The 15442-nt window shown below is 37.0% G+C and overlaps 1 protein-coding gene and 1 long non-coding RNA gene across 2 annotated transcripts; both read left to right on the top strand.

Annotated features, from left to right (window-relative positions):
- On the top strand, positions 4925-6553 carry LOC110265095 (UDP-arabinose 4-epimerase 1-like). The gene is made up of 5 exons (XM_021107866.1): positions 4925-5083; positions 5546-5659; positions 5760-5908; positions 6327-6411; positions 6518-6553. Exons 1-5 carry the CDS (start codon positions 4940-4942, stop codon positions 6551-6553), a joined length of 528 nt encoding a protein of 175 aa, XP_020963525.1. The 5' UTR covers positions 4925-4939.
- On the top strand, positions 6689-7153 carry LOC110264258. Its single transcript, XR_002350068.1, has 2 exons — positions 6689-6719; positions 6806-7153. It is a non-coding gene; the product is annotated as an uncharacterized LOC110264258 (long non-coding RNA).

Raw genomic sequence — 15442 nt, 5'->3', positions numbered from 1 at the left:
AAACTTTCAGGTGGTCCGTAAGCACTTTTTCCTCGAACCGTAAACCCGGTTAAACCGATTTTCTGTTTTTAACAAAAACAGACCAGGTAACCTTATAATATCATTCAAGTATTTTCTAATACTAATATAATGATAATATTATACTATTATCTCTCTCCTCTCATGAATCGAGTCCGGTTCGTCAAACAGAGACTATTTACGAAAATCAGAATCAAAACTGCCAACCGATACGGTTCAAAAACTAGGTTCTTCGCGATTGCATTATCGAGCTTGCCTCAATGGAGGTTCTAGCTTAAGGATGACATAATGAGAATGAGGATTGAGATGCTTGATGATATAGCAGAGGTGTTCCCTTTACTAATCTTCTGGAGAAATCCGTACTTTCAGAAAAGATCTCATGTACTCAAAAATCAGGGTTGTTACAATTCCAACATATCATATAACTAAAATCAACAACAAAACGCTTATTCTCAATATCAAAATACAGCCACAACTCAAACCATCCTCACAATAATCCCAAACCAAACACAAATCCAACTCAGTTCATCAATTATCAATACGACAACTTTTCAATAGTTAGCTCATCAAATTTCAATTTAACAAGTATTATCAAATGAATTACCATTCACAGCCACTTTTCAACCAATTCAGCAATATCACATAGGTCAGAATTTTCAACAAATCCATCAAAATCAGAAAAACCAATATTAGTCACAGCATTAACCAAAATTAACCTTGTCAAATCAATTACTCATAATAACAAAAACACAGTGACATTCTCAGCCATAACCTAAACTCAATAAACTAATTGAAACACCAGAATATCATCTCAATATCAGACTTAATCCAAATTTCACAACCTCAAACCAAACTTATTCCTATCAATTAATCATATTTATGAATTATTTGCAATTACTCACTAAACCTCATTGGCATTCATAAGTTAAAACTGTTACTTTTGAAATAAATCCCCTATCTCGATGTCGAAACTCACGAAGACTGCCAAGCACAGCAGTTCCGTTAGCAGTTCCCAGCACCAGTTCCCATGGCAACATCAGCAACAAGGAAAATGGCATCCTCCCATTTATGGTTTGTGATTCCAGTGGCAGCAGTGAGATTCTCGAGACATGATAGAATCAGAATGAGTGACAAAAACCTCTCAGCAGTTCCAGCGAGCTCCATCGGTAGTTCTCCGATGGCCAAAATGACTACAACAGCAACAGACAGCTTAATGGCGGCAATGTATTCTCGTCAGATTTCATAAACCAGAAGCAGATGTAGAACAGCATCTTCTTCCCATGATTCTCGCGGACCTCCTCTTCTCTGTACACATAGTAACAACGGCTTCCTCTGGTGGCAGCTCGGACGGTGAACTCCACCCACGGCGATGGTGACACTCTCTTCCACAAACCTGGGCGGCAGCGGCGAACTCAGATGGTGGCAGTGGCGATGGCCGTTCCGACGGAGGTGACGCGACGGCAGCAACCAGACACGGCGCCTTCTCCCTCCCGATCTGGTTCGCGCTCGTCTATCCCTCTCTCTCCTGGCGACAACGAAAACGGCATGGCTATAGCGGCTGCGCGACGCGGCGGGGACTGGGCGGCTCCTCCAGCATCGCGTTTTCTCCCTCCTCCTCTCGGTGATAGAGGCGCGACTCATGGCTCCGTGGACGGGACGACCATGGCAGCGCGGATTGGGTAGCAGCATCAACGTGGCCTCCTTCTTCTCTTCACTTTCTGCTTCATTTTTCTTCTTCATTGCAGCATTGTTGCTGCTTCTGGGTGTGTTGCGCATTGCTGCTGGGAGTAAGGAAGAGGGGTTGGGGATGTGGCGGCTGAAGGAAGAAGAAAATGTGTGGGTTAGGGTTTCTGATTAGGAACTTAGGGTTTCCAATTTGGGAAATTAGGGTTAGAAATTAGGATTTTATAAAAGAATACGGATAGATATGAATAGATATTTTGATAAAATTGAATTATACAATTCTTTCTTATTTTTCAATTACCAAAATTATAATTTCAGTTATACCAAATATCTAATAAAGATTATATAAAAATTTTAATTAATTTAAACTTCAATTATCAATAAACTCCATTTAATTACCATTAGCAAAATAATTTTCTTAAAATGAATCACAAATAACTAAATATTTGATTTTCAAAACTAGGGTTGTTACATTCTACCCACCTTAAAAAGTTTCGCCCTCGAAAATTGCTAGAATAAAATAAATTCAAACTTAAATCAAAGAAAATAGAATATATGAACAGAAACATAGGCATTATCAATGATGAATATTCAAAGAGTCAGATTCATAGGCAAGCAAAGGTATACAAGAATGACAAAGTATAGTTGGGAACAATCAAATCACATTCTAAGGAGGAAATTCAAACCAGAGAATTCCAATTAAAGCAATGAAGAAAATGATGGCACGAGTTCATGTGGCACGAATAAAGATTATACGTCGAATGGAAGCTAACTTCATAACCTCTAACGCTCCCAAACCCCGTGAATCGCATTACCTATTACTTCTATTTCGTCTATGATAACCTGTTAGTGTTGCCATGTACATAAATCATTAGTATTAAGTTGGCCAGACCTAATACCATGAGGCATGCAATGGTAAACCAACAGTGTTAATCATCAGACAGTCATGCAAATAAAACTCAAACTCTTGTTATCAGAACAAGTCACTAAGCATGACAGACACTCAGAGTATGCAATGAAGCATAGTCAGTCCATTCCCAAGGCTTTAACAGGAACGAACTGCTCTGATACCATTTGTAACGACCCAACTTCCAATACGTCATGATCGTACCAAAAGTAAGGAGTTACTAACCTATTTCTTTTATTAACTACTTAATATTGAGCCTTTAGTTCGATATCGCATTTCTATTTTATGGAAAATTCCAGAAAATTTTGTTTTTATTTATCAAATCATATATCAAGCATCACCAATTATTAATAACCATATAATTATTAATAAATATTCTACAAACAAATTCAAGTGTAACTTAGATACAACTCATATCCCTCTTTATAAAATAAAATCTTAAGCAACAAAGGCGAGGGAATTCTATGAAAGCAACTCAATTCAAAAACTTAACTCATAAAAAGGGTCTAACAATCGCCCGCAGCTTCAAACTGAGTCTTCGAACCTGTATCACTGAAAGGGTGGAAGATTTTGGGGTGAGAACAAACCACACGTTCTCAGTAGGGAATGGGAATGCCGTAAAAGTAATGAAATAGAATGCAAATAATTAACATACTCAAGAGAACTATATTTCAACAAACCTTTTTGAAAATACTTTTGGTTTTACTTTAGCTACGTAATTACCTCCTTCAAAATCTCTAACTCAAAAGAAATTCTAAAAATGAAACTAGTCACATTAACCATCTATCAGTCACATAATTAATTCTCAATCAAAACATCAATTCTTAATCAATTTAATACATTCACAAACTAATAGTACAAGCAAGAGATTCAGTTCAACATACAAATAAGTCACAGTAAGACAAACAGCACAATCACAGGGAAGTATAATAAACAAACCCAATCAAATGCAGATGCGCAAACAAGGATGATGCATGTCTAGCCCTAGTGCAGGTAATGAGCTCATCTCACTACAAGAAAAATACTCATTCAGCCACACTTTTTTTAAGCTACATTTGAAAAGCGTAGCCTATTCTATGAATAGGCTACGCTTTTCTCAGCGATGCCTTTTTATAAGAGAAAAAGAAACACAATTTTGGCATCATTTAAAAAGTGTAGCCTTAGGTATTATAGAAATCACTTATAAAGCGTAGCGGAATGTTGATATTTATGGGTCCATTTTTTATATCTAAGGAAGCACTTTTAGAGTGTAGCCTATTTGTTAAGTTTTGGGTGCACTTCAAAAGTGATGCCTAATGTATCTAAAGCAAAAAACTTGACAACTGATCAATTTTATTCCTTAATTTCCTGAAACCAAAACTCACATACTTAAGTGAAATTTTTGTCCCTCCAAAACTCACACTTAGCCTTCATCTCAGCCCTCATCTCAATCCCCTTTCAGAAACCCTGTCACCATCGAAGAAACCCTTCAAAGCTTACCATCGCGAAGAAACCCTCTCGCTACAGAAACCCTCTCACTCACCACTCATCGTCGCTCCTCTTCGCCCTCCTCCTCGTCGCTGCGCCGCCCTCACCAGCGTCATCTCTGTGCTTCTCATCGTCCTTCCCCTTTTAATTCAATCGAGTAACCCTCATCTCTGCGCTATATACTGAGCTTAATGAATATTTTTTCTTTGATTCATCACCAATTCACGCTACCTGTACAAACTCGTGCGCCTTCTCCTTCGATTCGTCGCCGCTGCTCATCTCTTCTTCAAGGGTTTTCACCTTCGATTCGTCGTCGCTCATCTCTTGTTCACCGTTGCCATTCATCACCGCGCTCACCAAGTAAGCATTCTGTGCCTCGTTCTTTTCTTCTCGCTCATTCTCTTACTCGCTCTCTCTCACTCGCCCTCTCTGTGCAGTGTCAAAGAAACTGTATGCTCTCTAGCGACCTCTTCTCTGCTCTACTGTGAAGCATCAAGGTTTCCAATGAGGCAAAGCATCGATCCCTAACAAGCGAGGTAAGGGCCCGATGATGATGATGGTTCTGTGAAATTTGGGAGGTTTTGGGTTTTGGTTTTAGGCTTTTAATTGGGGTTTTAGCTTCTGTATTCTGCGTTATTTATCTGTGGACTGCCAGATCAAAACTAAAATCACCAATGTAAATTTCACTATGTGTCAACTGAATTATTATTCTTATATTTGTTATTGTTCTTGTTGATTTTTTCTTGTTTAAATTTCACTTTTTGCTTACGAGGAATCATTGTCTATTTCTGTAGTTTATTTCATGCCATTGGATTTGTTAAGCTTATCATAGATGTGGCCTCTTCAATTTAATTTCTCCTGTTTATGTTTTTCTGTCTTTTAGGCTTGGATTATGCTGATCCGAAAAGGAAAGGCAATTTTCTTGGAAAAGTTTTTCTTGCTGCTGGATTAACAGCATTATGCATTATCATGATCAAGCAATCTCCATCTTTGAGTTCCACTAGTCCGGTAATCGCTAGTCATCTTACACATGTTTTCTTTGAGAGCTTTTTATGTCTTTGCTTCTTTCCCCTTTTTTTGTCCCCTCCACACCAGAGATGTGCATATTCATTATAGTTTCATAGCTGTTTGATTATTACCCTTTGAAAGATATCTTAAAAGTGGTAGATTGTTGATAGAGATGAATTGATGAATGATATGAACTATTTTAATTTTTTGTCCATAAAGAGTGAAGCTTGATTATGTTTAATTACCATTCACAACTTTTGTCAGCCAGATAGTTGAAAGAAGGAGAAAAGGGGATAGTTTGTAAGGGAAAAATTATAAAGACAAGATATATATATTTTTCAGTTATAGTTTTCTTCTTTCTTTGAACTATCCTGATATAAAAGTTTGCCTTCTCTAAAGCTAATTTTCTTTATTTATTTAAGCTAATTTATCATTTTCGTTTATGTTTTCCCCCTTTTCCAGTTTGCCATTCGCGAACCTGGGGTAACTCATGTTTTAGTAACAGGCGATGCAGGCTACATTGGTTCACATGCTACGCTTCGGCTTCTGAAGGAAAATTATCGTGTCACTATAGTAGTATGTCTATTAATAAAAATGAAATATTTCTCTGACAAAATCAAATGCACTTATCAGTGTGGTTGCGACAGGCATAACATTGTTTTTTCCTTTTTGGCAGGACAATCTGTCACGAGGAAATATGGGTGCCGTCAGAGTTCTTCAAAATTTATTTCCAGAACCAGGAAGGCTTCAATTTATATATGCTAACTTGGGAGATCAGACATCTGTATCCTTACCCACTTTCCTCATCACTAGAAATATTTTGTTGTCATATTTTTAACTTTGATTGAAATGTATGTGGAGAATACCCAAGAAAGATTTTCTACTTAACTGGTTACCAGGTGAATAAAATATTTTTGGAGAATAAGTTTGATGCTGTGATGCACTTTGCTGCTGTTGCATATGTTGGGGAAAGCACTGAGGATCCTCTCAAGTAAGTACTTCTGGAGTTTATTCAAGCACTTCAATCTCAGTTGAATGTTTGCATTCTGCTTGTAATTTGCTCCTCCTTCCAAGTTGCACAAGTAACATGTCTATTTAGATATCGATTGACTTGTTTAGTGGCATATTAAACAAATCACCCTTGATGGAATAGGTTCAAATCTATCTATTAATTTTCTCCTTAATTTGCTCATCCTCCTCCTTAATTAGAATGGTTAAAATTGAATTTTAATGCTTTCTTTAGGATCCGGAATTGTTTATCTCAGCTGTATGCCAAAGATATCACTCCTGATGATAAGCAAGAGCTTGATGAGGCTTTGCAGCAGGAGGTAATTTGGTAATTCAATTTTTGCACCTTTAGATATGAAATTACAATTTTCGCACCTAAAGTAAATTGGTAATTCATATGCTATCTGATCTTTTCCACTAGAACAGGACAAGTACATTTCAGCAATGCAAACTAGAAAGTAAATTTGGTGATTTCTTTTTCTTTCTTAATTTGTGTACTTAAAGTACTAAAAATATACTCTTAAGATATTTATTCAATCAAGAATATAGACAATGGTATCAAGTACTTCATTCTTTATAATTCCAATGTGAGTGATTTTAACACAACTACCACCACAAGCAAAGAGAGGTGAGTGATTTTCTCTCCTCTGTGTTTAATTTGGTCGAATGGCCTTGTGAAATGTAACCAAAATTCTGGTTCTTGGAATGGTTAAGGTTTGGGCTCAAGAGAAAAACAGGGACAAGTCTTGTGTATTTGATCAACAAAGAGGTAAGGGTTAGAATAGTTAGATATTGATTTTAGCTGTATTTGGTGAATAAATGACAGAAACCTTTTCATTGAGTATGCTTATTCTCAAATAAGTTAGGCTACATAATATATTTATTGACCAGTCAGCTGCTTGATTCTTGGATCTGTATGTGAATGATTGTTGCTTTCTTAATCAGCAGTTTACTTTGTAGTGGTAAATGGTAATGTTCTAATAAACAAAAATCAAGTACTAATGGGGACTATTATTCATTTGTCTAGAGTAGTTTACTGATTTCATGTTAATTATTTTTGTTGCATGTGGATTATATATGCTGCAGTATTTTCGTGGCTCATGGCAATTTATCAACTATTGTCAACTATTGAGCTTCATGTTCCTAAATATTTCTATCATTGAATTCAGCATTTCAAAGTTTGTTCTTTCTCTGAGACTGTGCCAACTGGAGTTAAAATTTGAGTGAAGCAAAAGGAACATATTTGTTCTTTATCTTACCTTCTGAGAGAAAAAAGTTTCCAACTTTTGGTCTGAAAAAAATCATGCAAAGTTTTCAACATGTTTGTGTTTTGTTTTGTGGCAGATGGGGCTGGTGATGATTTTGTTTAAAGAGCTATGGAGGCTGTGTAGGGCCATTAATGGTATGATATACAATTCTTTACCTTGTTTCTGATTTTGTTTGTGAATTTCATTTTTTTCCATTTTTGTGCTATGTATGCTTTCAAATTTAAGCCTTAAGGGGTTTAGTAAGTGTTATATAATTTTGATTTTTTTTTTGTAGTTGCCAGAATCTACATAACAAGATTTGAGGCAGATAAAGAACCAGAAATCTCCCAAATACGATTGCTACACTTATATACAGTAGCTATAGTATACAAAAAAAAAAAGAGGGATCTAAGGCTACGCTTATAAAAAGTAGCTATGGTATACAATGTGGCTACGCTTTACAAGTGATGCAGTAGCGTTGAAAAGCGTAGCCTATTCTGAAAAAATGAAAGCTGAAAAGCGTAGCCTTTGGTCCTGGACAGCATCACTTGAAAAGCATAGCCTATGCCCAAACGCCAAAAGCGTAGCCCTTGGTGCAGAAAAGCGTAGCCTTTGAGAATAGGTAATGGCCGAATAGGAATCACCTCAAAAAGCGTAGCCGTAGCCTAAGGCATCATTTTTTTTCACTTTTGGCTACACTTTTCAAGTGTACCTGAATGGGTGTTTTTCTTGTAGTGTCTGTCGGTTTCTACCCGCTCCCGACGTAACCCGAAGCAGCTAAAACGGGTATGGTTTTCTAGTCAGCATAGGTACAGTTCTCACCAATCGACGTATGCGTCATATCCTCTGTAAGCAAACTCTGCTTTACAGGTGGTGGCATTCCATCCGTGTATGAAGTCATATTCTCTGTAAGCAATCCTTGCCTTACAGGTGCGGCATTCTGGCCGTGTATGAATTAATATCCTCTGCAAGTGATCCCAGCTTATCAGTTGCAGGTACAGCTCTCAATAGCTGTGTAACACTGGAAAACGTTCTGTGGTCGTACCACTGCCTATCTGAGTGCCTTCATGCAGCAGATCATCACATAATCATTCTCAAGAGTTGCCATAGCGCAACAAATAAACATCTCTTGGGTTGCTTTAAGCAACAAATGACCTTTGAACAGGTCCTCTGCTTTTTATTCTCTTTTATAATCATAAATACGCAAGCGGGACAAAACCCACGTCCCTGCCAATAATTTCATAAACTGAATACCTTTTCTCAAAAGAATTAGTGTAATTATCATCATAAGTTATCATTCTCATTATTCATCTCCAGTTACATATCCTTATACAATATCTTTCTTTTTCTTTGTTCAATTATACCATACAAACTTTACATCTTTCACTTTTACAATAACTTGGCTCAAACCATTCTTCTTTACCATTCGGATTCAAATATTATAAAATTCACCAAACTCCTGAAAAGTAATCCTTTATTTCAAGCCCAAAACATAACTCTTTTCATATTAAATCAATCTTGAAATATAGTTTCTTTCTTAAATAATTTAATTTTGAAACATAAACCTTTCTTTGGTAAATCGAAATTAAAATAGAATAATTCTTTTCTTTACTAAATAAAACTCAAGTAATATAATTTTCCAAATTCAAAGCTTCTAAAATAACTTTTCAAATGAAACCTCAGATTTTTATAAAATTTCGACAGCACCTCCCCTAAAACTCGGACTTAGCCACCCTTACGGGTTCCCTCTTTCTCCACAAATCACTAGCCCTTTGATCAACAATTTTCAAACGGGTAATTCTCAGTCAATCAGACATTCACAATTCATAATAATTAACAAGTCAATCATACTCCACAATTCCAACTAATCCATCAAACCAACTCCAATCTCATCAATTCATATTTACTTTTCACATATCATAGAATCCTTTCAAAATTAAACTCAATCAACTAGTAATCCCAAAAATTACCCTTTCATAATTCAAAGTCATTTACTTGTTAACAAAGTAACTATTTTAGTTTAGAAGTCATATTTCAAGAGAATAATTCGGTAATCAAACTTCAATCTTTTAACAGTTCTCAAGCATAACTCTAATTAATCACGAATCAACATTAACAAGCATCAAAACCAATTCCAAACAGTCACAAGTCAACTTCACAGCCATTCCAACATATCATATTACTAAAATCAACAACAATTTCAATTTAACAAGTATTATCAAATGAATCACCATTCACAGCCACTTTTCAACCAATTCAGCAATATCACAGAGGTCAGAATTTTCAACAAATCCATCAAAATCAGAAAAACCAATATCAGTCACAGCATTAACCAAAATTAACCTTGTCAAATCAATTACTCATAATAACAAAAACACAGTGACATTCTCAGCCATAACCTAAACTCAATAAACTAATTGAAACACCAGAATATCATCTCAATATCAAACTTAATCCAAATTTCACAACCTTAAACCAAACTTATTCCTATCAATTAATCATATTTATGAATTATTTGCAATTACTCACTAAACCTCATTGGCATTCATAAGTTAAAACTATTAATTTTGAAATAAATCCCCTATCTCGATGTCGAAACTCACGAAGATCGCCAAGCACAGCAGTTCCGTTAGTAGTTCCCAGCACCAGTTCCCATGGCAACATCAGCAACAAGGAAAACGGCATCCTCCCCTTTATGGTTTGTGATTCCAGTGGCAGCAGTGAGATTCTCGAGACAGGATAGAATCAGAATGAGTGACAAAAACCTCTGAGCAGTTCCAGCGAGCTCCATCGGTAGTTCTCCGACGGCCAAAATGACTACAACAGCAACAGACAGCTTAATGGCGGCAATGCATTCTCGTCAGATTTCATAAACCAGAAGCAGAGGTAGAACAGCATCTTCTTCCCTTGATTCTTGCGGACCTCCTCTTCTCTGTACACATAATGACAACGGCTTCCTCTGGTGGCAGCTCGGACGGTGAACTCCACCCACGGCGACGGCGATACTCTCTTCCACAAACCTTGGCGGCAGCTGCGAACTCAGATGGTGGCAGTGGCGATGGCCGTTCCGACGGAGGTGACGCGACGGCAGCTACAAGACACGGTGCCTTCTCCCTCCCGATCTGGTTCGCGCTCGTCTATCCCTCTCTCTCCTGGCGACGACGAAGACGCGGCGGGGACTGGGCGGCTCCTCCAGCATCATGTTTTCTCCCTCCTCCTCTCGGTGATAGAGGCGCGACTCATGGCTCCGTTGACGGGACGACCATGGCGGCGCGGATTGGGTAGCAGCATCAACGTGGCCTCCTTCTTCTCTTCACTTCCTGCTTCGTTTTTCTTCTTCATTGCAGCGTTGTTGCTGCTTCTGGGTGTGTTGCGCGCTTCTGTTGGGAGTAAGGAAGAGGGGTTGGGGATGTGGCGGCTAAAGGGAGAAGAAAATGTGTGGGTTAGGGTTTCTGATTAGGAACTTAGGGTTTCCAATTTGGGAAATTAGGGTTTCTGAGTTTGATTTGGGAATTAGGGTTAGAAATTAGGATTTTATAAAAGAATATGGATAGATATGAATAGATAATTTGATAAACTTGGAGGGTAGAGTAATTTTAAAATCAAATATACTCATTTATTTATCAACATATTGCTAGGTTCAATTAATTATTTCTCATTTACATTATAAAATAAACAAGTTAATTATATTTTGTAAAGTACAATTTAAATTCAAATATCAATTTTCTAGATTAAATCATACAAATCTCTATTATTTTTTCTATCTCTGAAACTTTAATTTCAATTTATAAAAGAATTAATTATAATAAAAATTGTACATAAATATTAATTGACTTAAACTTAAAGTATTTATAAATATCAATCTAATCATTTCTAATAAAATAATTTCTAGGAGTTCAAATTAATAACATAATTCATTCAAAATAGAATTTATTTAAATTAAATTATACAATTTTTTCTTATTTTTCAATTACCAAAATTATAATTTCAGTTATACCAAATATCTAATAAAGATTATATAAAAATTCTAATTAATTTAAACTTCAATTATCATAAAACTCCTTTTAATTACCATTAGCAAAATAATTTTCTTAAAATGAATCACAAATAACTAATTATTTGATTTTCAAAACTAGGGTTGTTACAATGACCGAAACCCCCCTCTCTTACCCTATAAATACCCCTCCTCACTGCCTTCAATTTCACACAATATACACACTACAACCCACCTTGGCTGAACCTACACCAACCCTCTATCTCCTCTATTTCTTCTTCTTCAACTCCTTTCTTTCTTCTCTTTTCCTCGAGGACGAGCAACCATTCTAAGTTTGGTGTGGGAAAAGCTAAAGCTTTTTGTTTTTCATAACCATCAATGGCACCAAAGGACAGAAAAACCTCTAGAAAGAGGAAAGGGAAGGCAACTGCTTCCACGTTTGAGTCATGGGAGATGGAGAGATTCATCTCAAAGTCCATCAAGACCACTTCTATGAAGTTGTGGCCAAGAAAAAGGTGATCCCTAAGGTCCCCTTCAAGCTCAAAAATAGTGAATATCCAGAGATCTGACATGAAGTTCGAATAAGAGGTTGGAAAATCCTCACCAACCCCATTCAACAAGTTGGGATCTTAATGGTTTAAGAGTTCTATGCCAATGCATGGATCACTAAGAACCATGACCAAAGTGTGAACCCGAACCCAAAGAATTGGCTTACAATGGTTCGGGGGAATTACTTGGATTTCAGTCCGAAAAATGTGAGGTTGGCATTTAACTTGCCAATGATGCAAGGAGATCCTCACCCTTTCACTAGAAGGGTCAACTTTGATCAAAGGTTGGACCAAGTCCTTAGGGAAATTTGTGTGGAAGGCGCTCAATAGAAGAGAGATTCAAGAGGCATGTCGGTTCAACTAAGAAGGCTTGACCTCAAACCCATGGCTAGGGGATGGTTGGAGTTTATCCAACGCTCTATAATTCCTGCTAGCAACCGGTCTGAAGTTACTGTAGACCGGGCTATCATGATCCATAGCATCATGATTGGAGAGGAAGTAAAAGTTCATGAGATCATATACCTAGAACTCTACAAGGTGGCGGACAAGTCTTCCACTTTGGCAAGGTTAGCCTTCCCTTATCTCATTTGTCACCTATACAATTCAGCTGTAATTGTCATAGTGGAAGATATCCTTATTGAAGAGGATAAGCCCATCACTAAGAAAAGAATGGAGCAAACAAGAGAGCCCACTCATGGACCTCAACAAGAGCATGAGGAAATTCCTCATCATGAAATCCCTGAGATGCCTCAAGGGATGCATTTTCCTCCACAAAACTATTGGGAGCAAATCAACACCTCCCTAGGAGAATTGAGTTCCAACATGGGACAACTAAGGATGGAGCACCAAGAGCATTCCATCCTCCTCCGTGAAATTAGAGAAGATCAAAGAACCATGAGGGAGAAGCAAGAAAGGCAAGGAAGAGAAATAGAGGAGCAAAAGCACTCCATAAGATCTTCAAGAGGAAGAACTAGCCGCCATCACTAAGGTGGACCCGTTCTTTAATTTCCTTGTTCTTATTTTTCTGTTTTTTGATTTCTATGCTTTATGTTTTGTTTATGTTTGTGTCTTTATTATATGATCATTAGTGTCTAGTGTCTATGCCTTAAAGCTATGAATGTCCTATGAATCCATCACCTTTCTTAAATGAAAAATTATTTTAATTGCAAAAGAACAAGAAGTACATGCTTTCGAAAACTATCTTGAAATTAGTTTAATTATTTTGATGTGGTGGCAATACTTCTTGTTTTCTGAATGAATGCTTGAACAATGCATATTTTTGAATTTGTTGTTTATGAATGTTAAAATTGTTGGCTCTTGAAAGAATAATGAAAAAGGAGAAATGTTATTGGTAATATGAAAAATCATAAAATTGATTCTTTAAGCAAGAAAAAGCAGTGAATAGAAAAAGCTTGCGAAAAAAAAGTGGCAAAAAAAGAGAGAAAGAAAAAGAAAAAACAAACAGAAAAAGCCAATAACCCTTTAAACCAAAAGGCAAGGGTAGAAAAAGGATCCAAGGCTTTGAGCATTAATGGATAGGAGGGCCCACAGGAATAAAATCCTGGCCTAAGCGGCTAAATCAAGCTATCCCTTACCATGTGCTTGTGGCATGAAGGTGTCAAGTGAAAAGCTTGAGACTGAGCTGTTAAAGTCGTGGTCCAAAGCAAAAAAGAGTGTGCTTAAGAGCTCTGGACACCTCTAACTGGGGACTCTAGCAAAGCTGAGTCACAATTTGAAAATGTTCACCCAGTTATATGTTTGTGGCATTTATGTATCTGGTGGTAATACTGGAAAACAAAATACTTAGGGTCATGGCCAAGACTAATAAAGTAGTTGTGTTCAAGAATCAACATACTGAACTAGGAGAATCAATAACACTATCTGAATTCTGAGTTCCTATAGATGCTAATCATTTTAAACTTCAAAGGATAAAGTGAGATGACAAAATTGTTCAGAAGCAAAAAGGCTACAAGTCACGCTCATCTAATTGAAGCTAATCTTCATTGATAAGTTTGGAATTCATTGTATATTCTCTTCTTTTTATCTTATTTTATTTTTAGTTGATTGGGGACAAGCAACAATTTAAGTTTGGTGTTGTGATGAGCGGATAATTTATACCCTTTTTGGCATTGTTTTTACATAGTTTTTAGCATGTTTTAATTACTTTTTATTATATTTTTATTAGTTTTTATTCAAAAATAACATTTCTAGACTTTACTATGAGTTTGTGTATTTTTCTGTGATTTCAGGTATTTTCTGGCTGAAATTGAGGCACCTGAGCAAAAATCTGATTCGGAGGCTTAAAAAAGACTGCAGATGCTGTTGGATTCTGACCTCCCTACACTTGAAGTGGATTTTTTGGAGCTACAGAAGCCCAATTGGCGCGCTCTCAATTGCGCTAGAAAGTAGACATCCTGGGATTTCCAGAAATATATAATAGTCCATACTTTGCTCGAGATTTGATCGCCTAAACTGGCGTTCAAAGTTAGCCTAAAATATCTTGGCATAAAACGCCCAAACTGGCACCAGAATTGGAGTTAAACGCCCAAACTGGCACCAAAGCTGGTGTTTAACTCCAGGAACAGCCTAAGCACGAAAAGGCTTCAATGCTCAGCCCAAGCACACACCAAGTGGGCCCCGAAAGTGGATTTCTGCACTATTTGTACTTAGTTACTCATTTTCTGTAACCCTAGGTTACTAGTTTAGTATAAAAACTACTTTTAGAGATTTATTTTATATCTTTTATCTTTGATTAGTTTTATGCTATCATAGACCATTGTACACATTTGGAGGCTGGCCTTACGGCCATGCCTAGACCTTTCACTTATATATTTTCTACGGTGGAGTTTCTATACCCCATAGATTAAGGTGTGGAGCTCTGCTATTCTTCATGAATTAATGCAATTACTACTGTTTTCTATTCAATTCACGCCTACTTCTTCTCTAAGATATACTCTCGTACTTCAATCTGATGAATGTGATGACCCGTGACACTCATCATCATTCTCACTCATGAACGCGTGCCTGACAACCACTTCTCTTCTATCTATAATAGCTTGAGTGTGTATCTCTTGGCCTTCTGGTTCACGATGCATGATTGCCTCTCCTGACAACAGAGCATTCCAGTCCGTGAGATCAGAGTCCTCGTGGTATAGGCTAGAACCATTGGCAGCATTCCTAAGATCCAAAAAGTCTAAACCTTGTCTATGGTATTCCGAGTACGATATGGGAAAGGATGACTGTGACGAGCTTCAAACTTGCAAATGTGGGGCACAAGTGACAGAGTGTAAAAGGACAATGGTCCTATTCCGACGCTAGTGGGAACCGACAGATGATTAGCCGTGCGGTGACAGCGCATATGGATTTATTTTCATCCGAGAGGATCATACAGCTTGCCATGGAAGGAGGTAATGCATTGTTGGAAGAAGACAATAGGAAAGCAGAGGTTCAAAAGAAATAAAGCATATCCAGACACTTATTTGAAATTCCCACCAATGAATTACATAAGTAACTTTATCTTATTTTATATTTTAATTATCAAAACCTCATAACCATTTGAATC

This window comes from Arachis ipaensis, chromosome B07 (genome assembly GCF_000816755.2).
Source record: "Arachis ipaensis cultivar K30076 chromosome B07, Araip1.1, whole genome shotgun sequence".
NCBI lineage: Eukaryota > Viridiplantae > Streptophyta > Magnoliopsida > Fabales > Fabaceae > Arachis > Arachis ipaensis.
This window is presented reverse-complemented; position numbering and strand designations above follow the sequence as displayed.

Bases quoted from the DNA above. Each gene is read 5' to 3' on its own strand.
- LOC110265095 (XM_021107866.1), top strand. From the start codon at position 4,940: ATGTTTTTCTGTCTTTTAGGCTTGGATTATGCTGATCCGAAAAGGAAA. The intron at 5,084-5,545 runs GTAATCGCTAGT...CCCCTTTTCCAG, and splicing joins CTTTGAGTTCCACTAGTCCG to TTTGCCATTCGCGAACCTGG. The intron at 5,909-6,326 runs GTCATATTTTTA...TGCTTTCTTTAG, and splicing joins ATCACTAGAAATATTTTGTT to GATCCGGAATTGTTTATCTC.